This window comes from Psammomys obesus, unplaced genomic scaffold (assembly GCF_907164565.1).
Source record: "Psammomys obesus unplaced genomic scaffold, mPsaObe1.curated_primary_1811, whole genome shotgun sequence".
Classification (NCBI taxonomy): domain Eukaryota; kingdom Metazoa; phylum Chordata; class Mammalia; order Rodentia; family Muridae; genus Psammomys; species Psammomys obesus.
In genome coordinates this window covers 2,649,607-2,664,553 of record NW_026593286.1, presented here as the reverse complement: position 1 = coordinate 2,664,553, position 14,947 = coordinate 2,649,607, and the positions used below count along the sequence as shown (strand labels likewise).

At 49.2% G+C, this 14,947-nt stretch overlaps 1 protein-coding gene across 21 annotated transcripts in view; it reads left to right on the top strand.

Annotated features, from left to right (window-relative positions):
• Positions 1 to 14,947, top strand: part of Lrrfip1 (LRR binding FLII interacting protein 1) — a 122,130-nt gene that overhangs the window by 90,958 nt on the left and 16,225 nt on the right. For 11 of the 21 annotated variants that reach the window (XM_055617130.1, XM_055617135.1, XM_055617136.1 and 8 more), the window contains 6 exons: positions 5,399 to 5,434; positions 6,131 to 6,256; positions 8,147 to 8,218; positions 10,096 to 10,266; positions 12,112 to 12,204; positions 13,481 to 13,573. In XM_055617130.1, coding sequence (XP_055473105.1) covers positions 5,399 to 5,434; positions 6,131 to 6,256; positions 8,147 to 8,218; positions 10,096 to 10,266; positions 12,112 to 12,204; positions 13,481 to 13,573 — 591 coding nt within the window. The remainder of the gene's footprint in view (positions 1 to 5,398; positions 5,435 to 6,130; positions 6,257 to 8,146; positions 8,219 to 10,095; positions 10,267 to 12,111; positions 12,205 to 13,480; positions 13,574 to 14,947) is intronic. The other 10 variants (XM_055617133.1, XM_055617131.1, XM_055617134.1 and 7 more) reach the window with 3 other exon arrangements.

Genomic DNA, 14,947 nt, shown 5'->3' with positions numbered 1-14,947 from the left:
ATCTCTTTTGATCGGCTCACAGCACAACACCCAAGCATAAACATACGAGATTTGGAACTCAGTCCCAGCACTGTGCTGCCCAGGATTAATTAGTCCCTGCACCACACAGCGCAGAGAGCCGAGACAAGCTCTTTCGTTGATGAGCTCGTTGGATTTGGTATTTTAATTCAGTGCAGACTTTTACAGCCGTGGGGTTTCCTACCAGAAGCTGCTTCCCCTGGAGAAGGAGCCGGTGGGATCCCTTTCAGCTATGGTTTCATCTGTTCAGTGGCCTAGTGCCCCTCCTATCCTTTCAACTGAAGTAGCTGTCTTAAGCACCTTGAGCCCTGTAGTAGTGTCGCACACAAACTAATCCATGAGCAGCCTTCAAATTACTAGGAACAAAATTTTTTCCATGGTGATTTAGTGTGGAATCCTTTAGTGTGGAAGATCCTTGTGTATAATAGTCGGTTGTGCACCTGAGGAGTAAGTGGAGTGTTTGCAACCAAGAGAAGTCTGAAGCTTTACTTTCAGAGATTCCTAAGGACCCCCCCATCCTGTCCACCCCACTGCCTCAGCAACTTCTCCCTGGGTGGCAAAACGGGTTACTTGCCATCACTAGGCGTGGCCCTTGGATTTGTTTAAGTACCACGATGAAGTCATGGTGTGACAACGTTCGTGGTTTCTATGACCGGAAAGACTGAAGTCAGATGCAGATCCCTTTGCTGTTGTGTGTGTGTGCGTGTGCACTCTCAGGCTTTCTGGATCTTTGGAAATTGTACACACATGAGACAAGGTCGGTTGTTATTTCTGCACAGGGAGGCACACTGTATATCTTAGTCTGTGCAGTCTGTGAGGCAAGGGAAGTGATCTCTGGGCCATGGGGAACCGTGGGTGTGGTCACACTGTCCCCTGTGTGTGCTCCTGTGATGAACTCGGTCCAGCGGAGCTCTGTGCTCCTCCAGGGCTGACTGCTAAGTCCACTGCAGAGACAGATAATCAGTAGACTTTTTTTTCTCCTCTAGTCACTTGTTCATTGCCCCCAAAGGTCTATCGATCATTGTTTCTGTTGTGTCACTTAGTGAGCAAAGGTTAGAGATGTATGGAAGACAGGCTATCCTCCTGACTCGTCCTGGCACCTCACGTCAGCCAGGTACCTGCACACTGACAGAGGAACCGCCTGTGCGCGATTCTCAGGCGCAGCGACACCTCTACAGACATAAGGCAGTACCAGGAGATTCTTCTGTGAGTGGGGGGCGGGGGGGGGGGTCACTGGCCTTCGCCAGGTCTCTCTCCCAGGGCCCTGGCCCTGACCTGCTTCTCCCTCTTGAGCAGGAAGACCCACAAGTCCGAACACGAGCTTCTGGGTTTCTTTCCCATCAGCAATAGCCAGCCCACACTGCACACACAAACCCTCTCTCTCTCTCTCTCTCTCTCTCTCTCTCTCTCTCTCTCTCACACACACACACACCCCTGGAGGAGGAGTAGCCCCAGGACACAGAAAAGCAGAAGAGGGTTAACACTGGCCCTGAGTCTTGGAAACACCAGGAAAGAGGGCCACCTCCATTCCTTCTTTGCTTTTCTTTAGGCACCAGGATACTAATTTTGTCACCCTCTGCCCTTGGGACAAACTGAGGACCACAGTGACCCTCCTGTCACTGAGGCACACAGAGTGGGATACACAGTGAGGCAGGAATCTTAAGGTAGTTCCCATGCGATAGCTCCTAGTCCTGGCTTGGGTCGTGTAGGCAGACATAACTCCTGCAGCTGAAGCTTGAAGGAACAGCCTTCTGAAAGGCAGAATTTGTTTCTGCTTGGCTCCAGCTGCCCCAGCCACAATACAACAATAGTTGTTGATGTCCATATTGGCTCTTGGAAAGTAACCCTGGCCTAATCCTTCACTGGGGGTATTTACCAGGAGCCAAGGATAGGAATGTCCTTGAGAAGAAATCAAGAATCGGCTACAGCCCTTAAGGCTTAGCCTCTCATCTCACACCTGTCAGACAGGAAGCGAGGCAGCACTACACGTTGGGGGCAGGGCGCCTGCAGCTGAAGAGCAAAAGTCAGCAGAACAAAGGAAGTCATCGTCCATTACCCCTTAAGAACAGGCATGTGCCTCCACATGGGCTACTGCAGAGGTAAAGCCTGGAAGCTCGGGGCTCCCAATGATACAGTTCTTAGGAGAGCCAAGAGGCCTCAGCCCAAATGCGGTGGCAGATGGCGGTGCTCCACCTCACTCTGGCACCACTCGGAATACCCTCCTCCTCACTTCCACCCTTTTACAACTCCCTCGTCCCAGCCTCCATCCCTGTTAGTGTTCACTGTCAGCACAGCCTAGAATCGCCTGAAAAGGGAGTCTCTCGACTGAGTGATTGTCTTTATCCTGTTGCTCTGTGCACATGTCTATAAGGGATTCTCTTAACTGCTGTAGGGAATGCAGTAATGTCCCTAGACAGTCCTGGGTTTCCTAAGAAAGCTAGCCATCGTCCTACCTCGAGGTTCCTGCCCTGACTTCCCTCGGGGATAGACTGTGTCCTGGAGAGTACAAGCCAAATAAAACTTTTCCTACCCAAGTTGCTTTTGGTTGGGAAACCACAGAAAGAAAAGTAGAGGACACACACACACACACACACACACACACACACACACACCATGTTTTCTCTCCTTTGTGTGCAGAATCATCTGAGGGTTAAGTTGGAGTTCGCCCATTCAGTGTTAATTGAGCACCTAGAATATTCTGGTCCTGAGTCTACAGTGTTAGGCAATGCAGACCTGCCCTTCCCCTTTATGGGATACATGGGCTGGGCCAAAAGATGTCAAAAAAATAATAATAATAACATAAACATCAGCTGTGGGAGCTGTGAGGCAGGTGCTTGGAGGAAGGTGGAGGCTGGGGTTGGAGGATCCTGGCTTGACTCACACCCAAGCAGAGCCAGGTGACACCTGGGACATCCTCCTCGTCTAAGCCTCCCAGGCTGATGGAATCCAAGAGAGCTTCTACAGCTGGGAAACATCCTTCAAGAGTGTCTTCATGAAGCCAGGACTGTGTTGTCTTCTGTATTCACAGAAAAGTGCAGAGTTAGCTGTCTGCCTGTTCGCATTTGAAAACAGACCCTGTTTGACTCATGTTGCCTAAAGAGGCAAGGCAGGGTCCAGGTGGAGAGGAATCCTGGACCTGTGGGTACCAGAGTGGATTTTAAAACAGCAATCCACCAAGTATGGTGGCACGTGACTGTAACCCCAATACTAGAGAGGCTGAGAAAGGCGGATCACGATTTTAAGGCGACCTTGGACAACATAGTGAATCCCAGGTTACTCTCCGTTACATAAATTCTGTCTCAAAAATAAAATTAGAGCCAGTGAGATGGCTTAGTGGGTAAAGGTACTTGCTGCCAAGTAATGATGGTCTGAGTTTGATCCCAAAGACACACAGAGAAAAGAGAACCGAGTCCCAAAAAGTTATCCTCTGAATTCCCCACACACCCTAAATAAACAATAAGCAATAAAACCAAAAAGCCCCACCCTCATGGTCCACCCCACTCTCACTGCCATTTGAAAGGAATCGGCCCTTAAAATGAGCGTTCCCTGAGTGGTGTTTGCCATGTCCCTTGTTCTGAGAGGGTTGCTGCAATGACATTGCTCCAGGGACCCTGTTTGCTTTCCAGGGACTGATGTGGCCTGCCTGGGAGTTGGGACCATGAGACTAGGTTCTGTTGTAGCCGGCCCTTGTCTGGGTCTCTTTATTTTCAAATGGCCCAGCAGGTGGTGACATGCACGCTGATGTTTAAAACTTCATTGTGTGATCTTAAGAAGCCTGCTGAGATGGTGTGGACAGGACTTACAAATCAATGTCCTCCTGGAAAGGACTTGGTTTTGGAAAGGAAGGAGGAGTTTGTCATTTTTGTTTCCACTGAACTTTCTTAGAAGGGACTTGGTTTTTTTGTTTGTTTGTTTGTTTGTTTGTCTGTGGTTTTTGTTTTTTGTTTTTTGTTTTTAGAAGGAAAAAAAATTAGAGGAAGAAAATTGAGACAAGTTCTTACTCTGCAGCCCAACACGGCCTCAAACTGAAATTCTCCTGCCTCAGCATCTCAAGTATTAGAATTACAGGCATGTGCCACCAGACCTGGCTCCAGTAGGTTTTGGAAGATGTCTTTAAGTACGTTGAGTGGTAATGAAAACAGACTCGGGAACATCATTTAGAATCCTGTTAGTGTGACAGTAATCTGAAATGCCAAGTACTGGGGAACAGAGTACAAAACAGACAAACAAACAAAAACCTCAATAGGTCACAGAAGTCCTATACCCCGTCCATGAAGGGAAGGCCAGTGTTTGTAGATCATGTGCGTGCTGTGTCCACCAACAGCCCTTGAGTTCTACTTTCTTCTGTGCTCACCTCTGGTTGGCAGCCTTCACACAGACCCTCGATGTGTTCTGTCGCCTGTTTATTATTTTCAGAGGTTCAGGGGTGTGCTGTATCTGAGTGAGACATACCATCTGCTTTGCTTATCTGTCCCTTTCTTTGTGTCTGGGGCTTTATGAAAAGGGTACAGCTGTCTGCTTCCTTCTGGGCCTGACCTGAGGCTGACCTGACTATGGACAGATTGGGCCAGCCTGCCATCTAGTGGAGCCTGCAGGAACAGCATCTCTGTTCTCCTGGGGCCCAAGCCGCTGCCTGTTTCAGAGATTGGCATATTGAATGCACATGTGATATGCTGAAGGGTACATTTTATGTATCTATATTGAGGGAGAAGTTTTCTCTTGGTACTTGTGTTGTCTACGAGCTGTGTTCTCAGCAAGGTGGTGGCTTCAGGACCATCCACTATAAACCTGCACTGGTGCCCAGTATCCCAGGCCACTCGGATCTGTGAATCTGAGATGCGATGCATTTGTCACTCCCATTTTGGGTGAACGCTCTTGGGATCAAAGTTAAGACCTTCTGAACTTGGGACTGAGGAGAAGCATGGTGACTGCCTGTGTTTCTGCATTGTACCTGTGGGACTTCCCAGAGGGCCAGGAACAGAATTTGGTCTCATATTGGATGTGAGGGAAAAAAAAGGAATAGTCCTTACTCAAGCCTCAGCCTCCATCCCCAAGACACCCTTCTACCCCAGGTTTGTCCCTTGGGGCTCAGTACCAATGCACACCTGCTTCAGCCTAACAGGCTGCTCCAAGCCCCAATGAGGCCTCACGGAGGCATCCATACAGCAAAGACGGGAAAAGCCAGAGTCTTAGAGTTTCTCTTTTTCATTCTTAAATTACAGCACAAGCTAATGTTTTGTGGTTTGGTTGGTTGGTTGGTTGGTTGGTTGGTTGGTTGGTTGGAAGGCTGTTGGCTGGTTTATTTTAGCATTATACTCTAGAATTTATATGATCAATTCAGTGCTTTGAAATATTTGACAGCTGTCCATTTCCTCCACAGGTAGAAGAAAGACCAGACAAAGACTTCACTGAGAAGGTAAGGGATTTCTGTAAGCCCCTGTCTTAGGTTAGTTATTAACTGAGATGGTCCTGGCTGAGACGGACTGGAACCCAGGTGCCTGCTGTTTAATAAAATAAGCGAGTGACTGAGACTGCTGAGTGGGCCACACAGCATGACATTATGTCCCCAGATGGGTCCAGTGTGAGCTGAAATCTGGGGACAGTAAAGAGCTCACAGCTAACTGGACACCGGTGAGGCATCTCTGGATGAACCTTTTTGTCATTGACCAGAAGCTCATGGGAAACAGTCCAGCGTAGAAGCTGAGTTAAAGAAAAGGTGTTCCGGGGGCCAGAGAGACAGCCCTGTGAGTAAGAGTCCTTACCAAACAAATATGAGGACCTGAGTTCAAATCCCCAGCACACATGTAAAAAGCTGGGTGTGTTCACCCGTACCTGTAACCCCAGTACTGTAGCTGGCCGTCCAGTCTAGACAAAATGTTGAGGCTCAGTGAGAGACCTCCTCTCAAGAGAATTCAGTGTCGAGTGATAGAAGAGGGTCCCTCGCAGCCCCCTTTGGTCCTCACACTGTTACCCACACCTCTTCCTCTCACACACGTGATTGTAAACAGAGGATCGAGTGGTGAAGCTGAAATTGAAAGAAAAGGTTCTGAAGAGTTAGGCTTGTTGGTGATTCTGGTTCCATCTAGTCACATTGGATCTTCACCTGTTCCAGGGGTCCCGTAACATGCCCAGCCTGTCTGCGGCCACGCTGGCTTCTCTGGGTGGGACTTCCTCCCGGAGAGGGAGCGGAGACACCTCCATCTCCATGGACACCGAGGCATCCATTAGGGAAATTAAGGTAAGGCGCTGTGCTCGCTTGTGACTTGGAAGATCCCCCTTGGAGGATCAGTCTTTGGTTTACAGAGACTTCATTTGTGAGGTTTGAAACCAGTCCCAGCTCCTCTGCCTGCCTGAGGACATGGTGTTCTCTTAACACTAGACCCAGCTCGGGCAGCATCTCTCTGGGAAAATGGCTTTACCCACCTGTACACGGGCCGAGAGGAGCATGCATCCTCCTCCGTGGCCAGCTGCTCGCCACAGGCCAGGCCATGTTTCACCGTGAGCTAACACATGCAGATGTCTGCTTTTCATTTTCTGGAATGTTCTAGACACTGGAAGTTTCTGGTCACCTACCCTCGTATCCTGTTCCAGGACCACAGCGAGTGGCCGCCTGCTAGTATCTTTTCTGTCGCCTATTATGTGTGCTCTCCCTTCTGTTTGTGGGGTGCCTTTGGTGGATGTCATCGTTGCATTTTAATGACCGATGTTCTTTTCTCCTGCTCTTCTGCGGACATCATTCTCTGTGAAACCTTTGTCACCAAGGATTGTGCCATGTGTTCGGTGACCTTCCCTGTATGTGGAAGGACACGTGGCCCGGCACTGTTTGTTAATTATTAGTATTGCATGGACGTAACTGCATGTTACGTAATTGGCACAATTGTGTCTCAGATAGGGGAGGATTGGAGGATAGGTGACCAGATGCTGTGTCCTTCAGAGAAGAGAGCAAGACAGAGGCTCTCAAGGGGCCGGATTTGGCTAATTTTTCGGGAGAGCTCCATCATCTGCAAATCTGGTTTCCAAGGGTCCAGCTCCATGGGTGTTGACTAAGCAGCAGGTGGCATTCACCGGGACAGCAGAAAAGGGGCTGAAGCAGCTGCTGGTGTTAGACCTGAAGATGTAGCTGCTGTTCATGACCAGAAAGCCCAGATAGGTTTTGTCTGTTGTTTAGTTTGGTTGTTTGTTTGTTTGGTTGGTTGGTTGTTTGGATGGTTTTTGGTCTGCTCCCCTAAGATGCCAGGTACCATACCCCAACATCCTCAGCAACCAAAGCTGCTTTTTTCTCTATGGGCTGGAAGTGGAGGTCGCTGCAGTCCTATTTTGACGCTGCTCTTAGGCATGAATATGGGTCATTTGTCTGGCAGCTGTTTGCTAGGAGACTAACTCATGGCAGATACTCTCCCCATGTACCAGGCACATGGAGAGAAGCAGGGTGGAGGCCAGCGGGGAGTCTGCGTCTGGGGTGCGCTGGCTCCACTCCCAGCAGCTCACCTTGTCCGAGGTGTGAGATGATAGGGAGCTAAATCACTGTCAGAGTTCTTTGCGCTAGTTGTTGTTGTTTAAGCTTTTATTATTATTATTATTATTATTATTATTATTATTATTATTATTTGTATTTGTATTTGTATTTGTATTTGTATTTGTATTTGTGTAACTGTGCCACATGTGTGCAAGGTGCCTGCAGAGGCCAGAAGGGGGTATAGGATCCCCAATGCTGGAGTCACAGGTAGTAAAGGAGCCGCCAGACTTGAGTGCTGAGAACTTCCTGGCGTCCCCAGGAAGAGCAGCAGGCACTCTTAACCTCTGAGTCATCTCTCCGGCCCCGACTTTTTGCTCATTTTTTAAAAAATCTTGTAAAATAATACAAGACATACCTAAATTTTATGTGTATAAAAACATGTGAACTACAGAAATTTTAATCTTCATAACACTGAAATTTATTTTCGCTCTCCTTCAACACTTAATAAAATAAAGAAGGAACTGTGCCTCTGATTGCCTAAACAGTGGGACGACCCAGACATGAGAAACCCATACGTGTGTGTGTGTGTGTGTGTGTGTGTGTGTGTGTGTGTGTGTGAACTCTGTCAATTCTCTCCCTTGACGTCATCTGCCTTTTGTGCATTTCCCCCAGGAACTTAATGAGTTAAAGGACCAGATTCAGGATGTAGAAGGCAAATACATGCAGGGATTGAAAGAGATGAAGGTACTGGCTTATGGAAGTGTGAGCCCGTGACACTAACCCACCTTAACTTTTAAAAAGCCTCACAGAGGTCTTGTGCGCATGCTCACTATGAAGGGCACCGGTTGTGGAGAGTAGTGGGATCATGGGAGTTCTAACATGGTGTGCATCTGTCTTCTTTCAAGTGCAGTTTCTGAACACAGTGAGTCCCCAGTGAAAAGGTGACAAGCCTACCCCCTGAGGGGTCCCCCCCCCAGGCTTACAGCCAGTGTTATTTTACAAACACAACAGACAGACACTGGAGAATTCTGGTTCTCTCTTCTCTCCGAAGTTGTCACAGTGTCCTCCCAGGTTGCTTTGCCGAGCTCACTAGAGCTGCTCTAACACACATGCTTTTGAAGCGTCTGGGTTACTGCATGCTGTCAGCTTTTACTTAGGGGAACAGCGCCTGGGAGTGTGTGTGTGTCCCCTACTCTCAGACTGTAAAGGGCGGTGCCACGCCAATAGGAAATAGAGTAGCTTCCCTGTTCCTTAACAGTGCTGAGGTGAGCAGGTGACGTCGGGAGCAGCGGCAAAGGCACAGCAGCTAGAACCACCCAACAGCTTGTGACAAGTCTGGGATCAAACAGTAGATATGGATCTGTTACTTCTTTCTCATCTCCCCAGAAAGGGCCCAGGAAATCATCTAAACTTCCTAGCAAAACGTACCAGACAGACATAAATCATATACTAATTCTCCATTTTCACGATTATTTCCATATACTAGAAAAATTAAGACCCTGGCTTTTCACTCACCTAGAAACGGAGCCATAAATCAACTGGGAACCAATGAGGTCACAGTGGTAGGTCATGATCTGTATTCCCAGATCAAGACCAGTACTGGCTTCCAGTAGTCCTCTTCACACCTGACACCTCTAATACCTCTCTCGCAGGCTCTGGGTAGTTCAAACTGTCCCCTCCTGCCCTCCTGGCATCGCTTTCCTGACATTTAAATTTTGGAGCCTGCAAGAATGGGAGCCAAGTTTGGGCACTGCCAACATTATCTTTACAGCCTCTTTCCCACGGCTGTTCTTTTCAAACAAATGACCTCGGTCTTTCCATCACCTACCCAGTAAGACCTGTGTACCTTGTTTAATTTCCCATGAGTCAGAAATCTAAAATGGCCACAAATCCTTTCCTGGTGCCCTAGCCTGAGCAGGTGTCCTAGCAGTGGCTTGTGGCAGGGGTTTTATTTCTATCAGTAACTGGCTCGTTCCTACCCACTGGGGATGACTTCAGAAACCCATTGAGCTGCCATGCCCATGGCCCATGGTGGGAAGATTCTGGCTGTGGAATGGAGTCACTGGCTCTGCTGCCTCCGTGAGCCCTGCGAGTGTCTCCCTGCCTCCTTGTCTTAATTAGGAAAGATTGCTTTCGTCGTTACTTTTTCTGTTGCTGTGATAAAATGCCCTGACAAAGGCAACTTACGGGAGAAGGAGTTTATTTTGGCTCCTAGTTCAAGGGTAAAGTCTATCATGGCAGGAGGTCCTGTGGCTGGAGCATGAGGCAGTTGGTTCAATTGCTTGTGTAGTCAGCAAGCAGAGAGCAGGGAGTGTCAGTGCTTTCTGCGCAACTCAGGATTCCCACAGGGATGGCCCACATATAGGGTCTGTCTTCCTGGCTTAATTAACACGGTCAACATAATCCTTCACAGGCGAGCCATAGGCTGTATTTGTTCTCCCCAACAGCTAAAATGTTCTTACCCGTCTGATTGACGGGGCATTGAGAAGGGGACCCTGCATTTGACACCACACTGTCTCTTCTACTCTTAAAAAGAGAAGGCTGAGGTTGTGCAGGAACTCTGCCTTAATCCCGGCTTGTTTTCCATTTGCAATTTTGAAACGATGGCCTGGTGTCCGAAGGACTCCCTGGCCGAAGTTGAGGAGAAGTACAAGAAGGCCATGGTCTCCAACGCCCAGCTAGACAACGAGAAGACCAACTTCATGTACCAGGTGGACACACTGAAGGACATGCTGCTGGAGCTGGAGGAGCAGCTGGCCGAGTCCCAGCGGCAGTATGAGGAGAAGAACAAGGTGAGCAAGAGCTGCTGTGCTCAGGAATGGTGCAGGCGGGGCGGCTGGGGAGATACTCCGCACCTACACTTTTGAAGGATTTTTATTTTTATTAATTATCTGTGGTGGGGGAGTGTGCACACGAGTACACTGGCTTGCGGAGGCCAGCGGAGGGTGTCAGATCCCCAAGAACTGGAGTTACAGCAGTGGTTCTCAACCTGTGGGTCACGACCTTTCACTGGGGTCACATCTCAGATATCCTGCATTGCAGTTTGTAACAACGAGAATAATTTTATGGTGGGGGGTCAAGGAAATGAGGGTTGCAGCATTAGAAAGGAGAACCCCTGAGTTACGGGCAGGTGTGAGCTGCCTGATATGGGTGCTGGAACTCAGACTTGGGTCAAATACCATGAGAGCAGTATTTCCAATTAACAGCTGAGCCATCTCCAACCTGTGTTCACGTTTTCTAAAACGGTGACTCCCCACTTGTCCGGAAAGCCCAGAGTGTGAGGATTAGAATTCTGTGCCTTTGTCATATGTGGTGGCAGTGCCTGTGATCCCAACACGTAGGAGGCTGAGGCAGGAGGATTGCAATTCCAAGACCATCGTCAGTTGTGTAACAAGGCTGTGTCACACACACAAAAAAACAAAACAACGTCAAGGGTCAGGGAGCTAACTCACTCTGTAAAATGCCCACTGCCCAGCCGAGTTCAGGGCTCAGCATCACGTGCTTGTAATCCCAGTGCCAGGGAGGCAGGTGGGGGGGGGGGGGGGGGGGGGGTCTGTGGTGCTTCCTGGGTAGCCAGATTAGCTTAATCAGCGAGCTCCTGACCACGAGAAACCATTTCTCAAAAAAACAAGGTGAGGGCTGGAAAGAAGGCTTAAGAATGCATCCAGCCTTGCAGGCCCCCGGGTTTGGTTTCCACGCTCATGTCAGGTCCAGCACACCTGTAGCCCCAGCTCCTGAAGATCTGGTGGCTGGGGCCTCCGTGGGCATCTGCACACATGTGCACAGACTCACACACGTAATTAAGAAAACAAGAAAACAAGCCTTGAAAAGAAAAGAAAAGAAAAACCTCAAGGGAGACACCTTTGGAGGAATGACACCTGTGGTGTCCCACACCTGTGCGTGCGCACATGTTCATATGCGCACATGTACATACACACAGAAAACTCGGAAGTCTGGGCTCTCTTCTGGGTGATGTGAAGCGTTAGAGTGCATAATCTCAGTGTGTGAACTGGAGGGTTTTGGTAGGGTTTTGGTATTTCGCATGAAAATAAAACCACCATGAGAAGGAATGTATCGGAAAGAATAGGCAGGCTTAAATAGTGCACAACTAGATACGTCCAGATTTTCTTGCTAGGACTCATTTCCTGCCTTTTACTTCATGTCAGCTTCCTAGGGTATTAATTACAAACATCAGAGATTTTAGGAAAATCATATTGTTATTTCTACTTATTTGGAGAAGGCACAATCACTCCGTTTTAGAAATCAAACCTTCAAAGTCCAGAGAGGGCAGTTTTCCATGTACTTCAGGGTCCCTCCTGTCCTTCAGCCCAGCCATGGGGACCGTAGCAGATGCCTAGAAAGAGGCCCTAGGGCACATCTTAGCAAGAGAGCCTTAAGAACACCCCTGTCAGTGGCACACACTCTGCGGATTAATTTAGAGGATGCTGTCTGGCCATTGTCGTCTATGGAGGGCAGAGAAGTGAGTTTGTGCCTTGGAAAACAGTGATGATGTAGGTAAAAGGCTTTTTTGTTTTGTTTTGTTTGTCCTGAGGGGAACGTGGCTCCTGAGAACATTCACCCTGTAACAGAAATGCGCCGCCGAGCCGCAGCCTCAGAGCCATGTTTCTCACCCACAGGAGTTCGAGAGAGAGAAGCATGCCCACAGCATCCTGCAGTTCCAGTTTGCCGAGGTGAAAGAGGCCCTGAGGCAAAGGGAAGAAATGCTTGAGGTAGGCAGCCCCTTCTCCCTTTCTGTCCATCCCTTGCTGTTTCAGCCCAGGCTTCTATGACAAAACACCACAGACTTGGTGGCCCTGACAGCAGAGTCCAGGTCGAGGTTGGGGACAGCACCCTCAGTGCTGCGTCCTTCAGACCAGAGTGTTCACTTTCAGTGTGCACCCTCATCCCATCCAGCCTGGGACCCACCCTTGCGATATCGTTAAACTTTAATGCCTCTGATGTTATCTCCAAACACTGGTCACCGAGGAGGCTGGGGAGTCAGTTCACAGCAGTCACTAAAGTTCCATCTTTGCTTTAAAATCCAGGCTTCAGGCTAACTTTCTATCCCTTGAGGAGCCAGCTTCTCTCATTGGTGAAGATTCTCACTCTGGCACTCTTGTGTTTTGGGGGGGGTGTGATAAAATACTGCCGTCATCCCTCCAAAAGGTCCAGCACTAGTCCCTGTTGTAAATGTGGAAGAGATTTCAAAGGTGAGACTAAAGACCTTGAAATGAAAGTTGTCTTCGGTCACCTGTGTGGCTCTGACATCATCACAAGGGTACCCACGAGAGGGAGGCAGGTCATGATGCTAAGGTCTGTGGTTCAGACGTCATCCCAAGGATACCCACAGGAAGGAGGCAGGTCAAGATGCCAAGGTGGAAGCTGTGTTGACAGCAGCCGGACTTAGAGTGTGTGAAGAAGGAACACGAAAGAGTGTGGGCAGGTTCTAGGAACCGGAACAGATGAGGCTATCGATCCTCTCCACAAAAGACTCTCTCAGAGCAGCCTCAGAGCTTCCGAGGATTCACTTATAGGATCTCATGAAGATCGTGGCCGGTGGGAACCAGCACAGGTGTGAGCCACGTGACATTCTGATCAGCAGCAGGACACACACGGGATGGTGGTCCCATAGATTACATTACTTAGTCATACAAATGATAGGCTCACCTGTTACGCTTTCTCAGACTGCTCTCCTACTGTTAAGCAAAGCATTGACCTTACAGGGTTGGTTTTTTGTTTTTTTGGTTTTTGTTTTTTTTTTAACTTAATCAGGACTGTCGTCGGTGGCTTTGAGGTAAGATATGCGCTAAGCTGGTTTTCTTTCTGGAATCGAGAGTAGAGCAAGAAAAACTCCTAACGTGCTGACGAGTACGGGGTTGGTGAGGTGCCGCAGTGACGCTTGTGGGCTGCTCACGGCCAACCTTCCTGCCCTGGTTATCCAGTACTGAATCCTTCTCTCTGCTTTAACTCTTTCTCTGCCTTCTCTCTGTCTGTTCCTTTCCTCAGGAAATCCGACAGCTGCAGCAGAAACAGGCGGGTTTTATCAGGGAGATTTCCGATCTTCAGGAAACGATAGAATGGAAAGACAAAAAGATAGGGGTAGGAGTCGCAAGCCTTTGCAACGCTGCTCAGCAGGGGGTGGAGCTGCTTAGCAGTGAGGTTCTTACAGAAGCTTCGGTTTGGGAAAAAATGTTTGCGGGAACGTGCATGTGACCCTCGCGTGGCACGACACGAAGAGCTCGGTGACCACCCAGCTCACCTTGTGCGAGGAGCCACAGCCGCGCCAGAGTCATCTCCCTCTCCCTGCTGCACAGAGCGGCCTCGGAGCGACGCAGGCCGTGCATGGAGAAAGGCTCTGGGCAGCTCAGTGAGGAGGGTCACACTTGACAGCTCCCTCGAGGTCATGTGGTGCTGTGGGTGGCAGGTGCCATGCTCCACAGATCTCCATCTGAAACCTCCACAGGGAGGCCTTGGCAGACCCCTCCCTCCTCAGCGGGCCTCACCCATCCACATTCAGGAGTGGTAGATAGGAAGAGTGGACACCACCGAGTCACCGCTGACATAATAGCACATGGTACCTAAATAGCAACTCATGTGACAGGGCCCCAGAACAGGCCCAGAGGTGATCGGCCACTTCATAGAAATGTACACAACAGGAAGCTCCACCATTCCACTTTGACACAATCACAAATCTTGTGTTCCTGTGTGTGTGTGTGTGTGTGTGTGTGCGCGCGCGCGCGCGCGCGCGCGCACGAGTGTCCTCTTCCAGAACATTTTTTAGACAGCAGATGCTCATACAAAATGTCTAAAAATAGCCTAGGGGCGAGGGCCACGGCTGCCGGTCAAGTGCAAGCACACAGACCTGAGGTTAGTCACCAGGCTAGACATGGTGACACACATTCGTAACCCTGGCGCTGGGAAGACTGGAGGGTGGTGATAGGGACATTGCTAAAGCGTGATGGCCAGCCAGCTGCAGCCTAATCAGGGAACTCCAGGCCAGTGAGAGCCAGCAAGACACTGCCTTTAAAACAAAGAGATGGCATTTGAGGAATGACAGCTGGTATTTTCCCCAGAACTACACACAGAGACACACACATGTGTGAACAGAAATGTAAACACAGAAATGTCTAAAATTAATGAGCTCTTTAGCAACCTTTCTTGTTCTACATTTATATCTCATTAAGGACTGTGTGATTCCTGTTAACTCTCGGGCACCATGTTGAAAGATGCAGACAGAGCTAGCGCCAAGCAATAATGGCACACCTTTCTCCCAGCACTGTGAGGCGAGTCCCAAGCCAGCCAGGGCCATACAGTGAGACTATCTCAAAAACAAGCAAACAGCTCTCCCTTCCAAAACAAGAAAGTCAAGCTAGACAGTAACGGGAGATCCTGGGAATGTGGCTCAGTGGTAGGACAAACACTTGCCTCCCAGAGGAGAGGCCGGAGGTTCAGTCCACAATACTGCAATGAGGA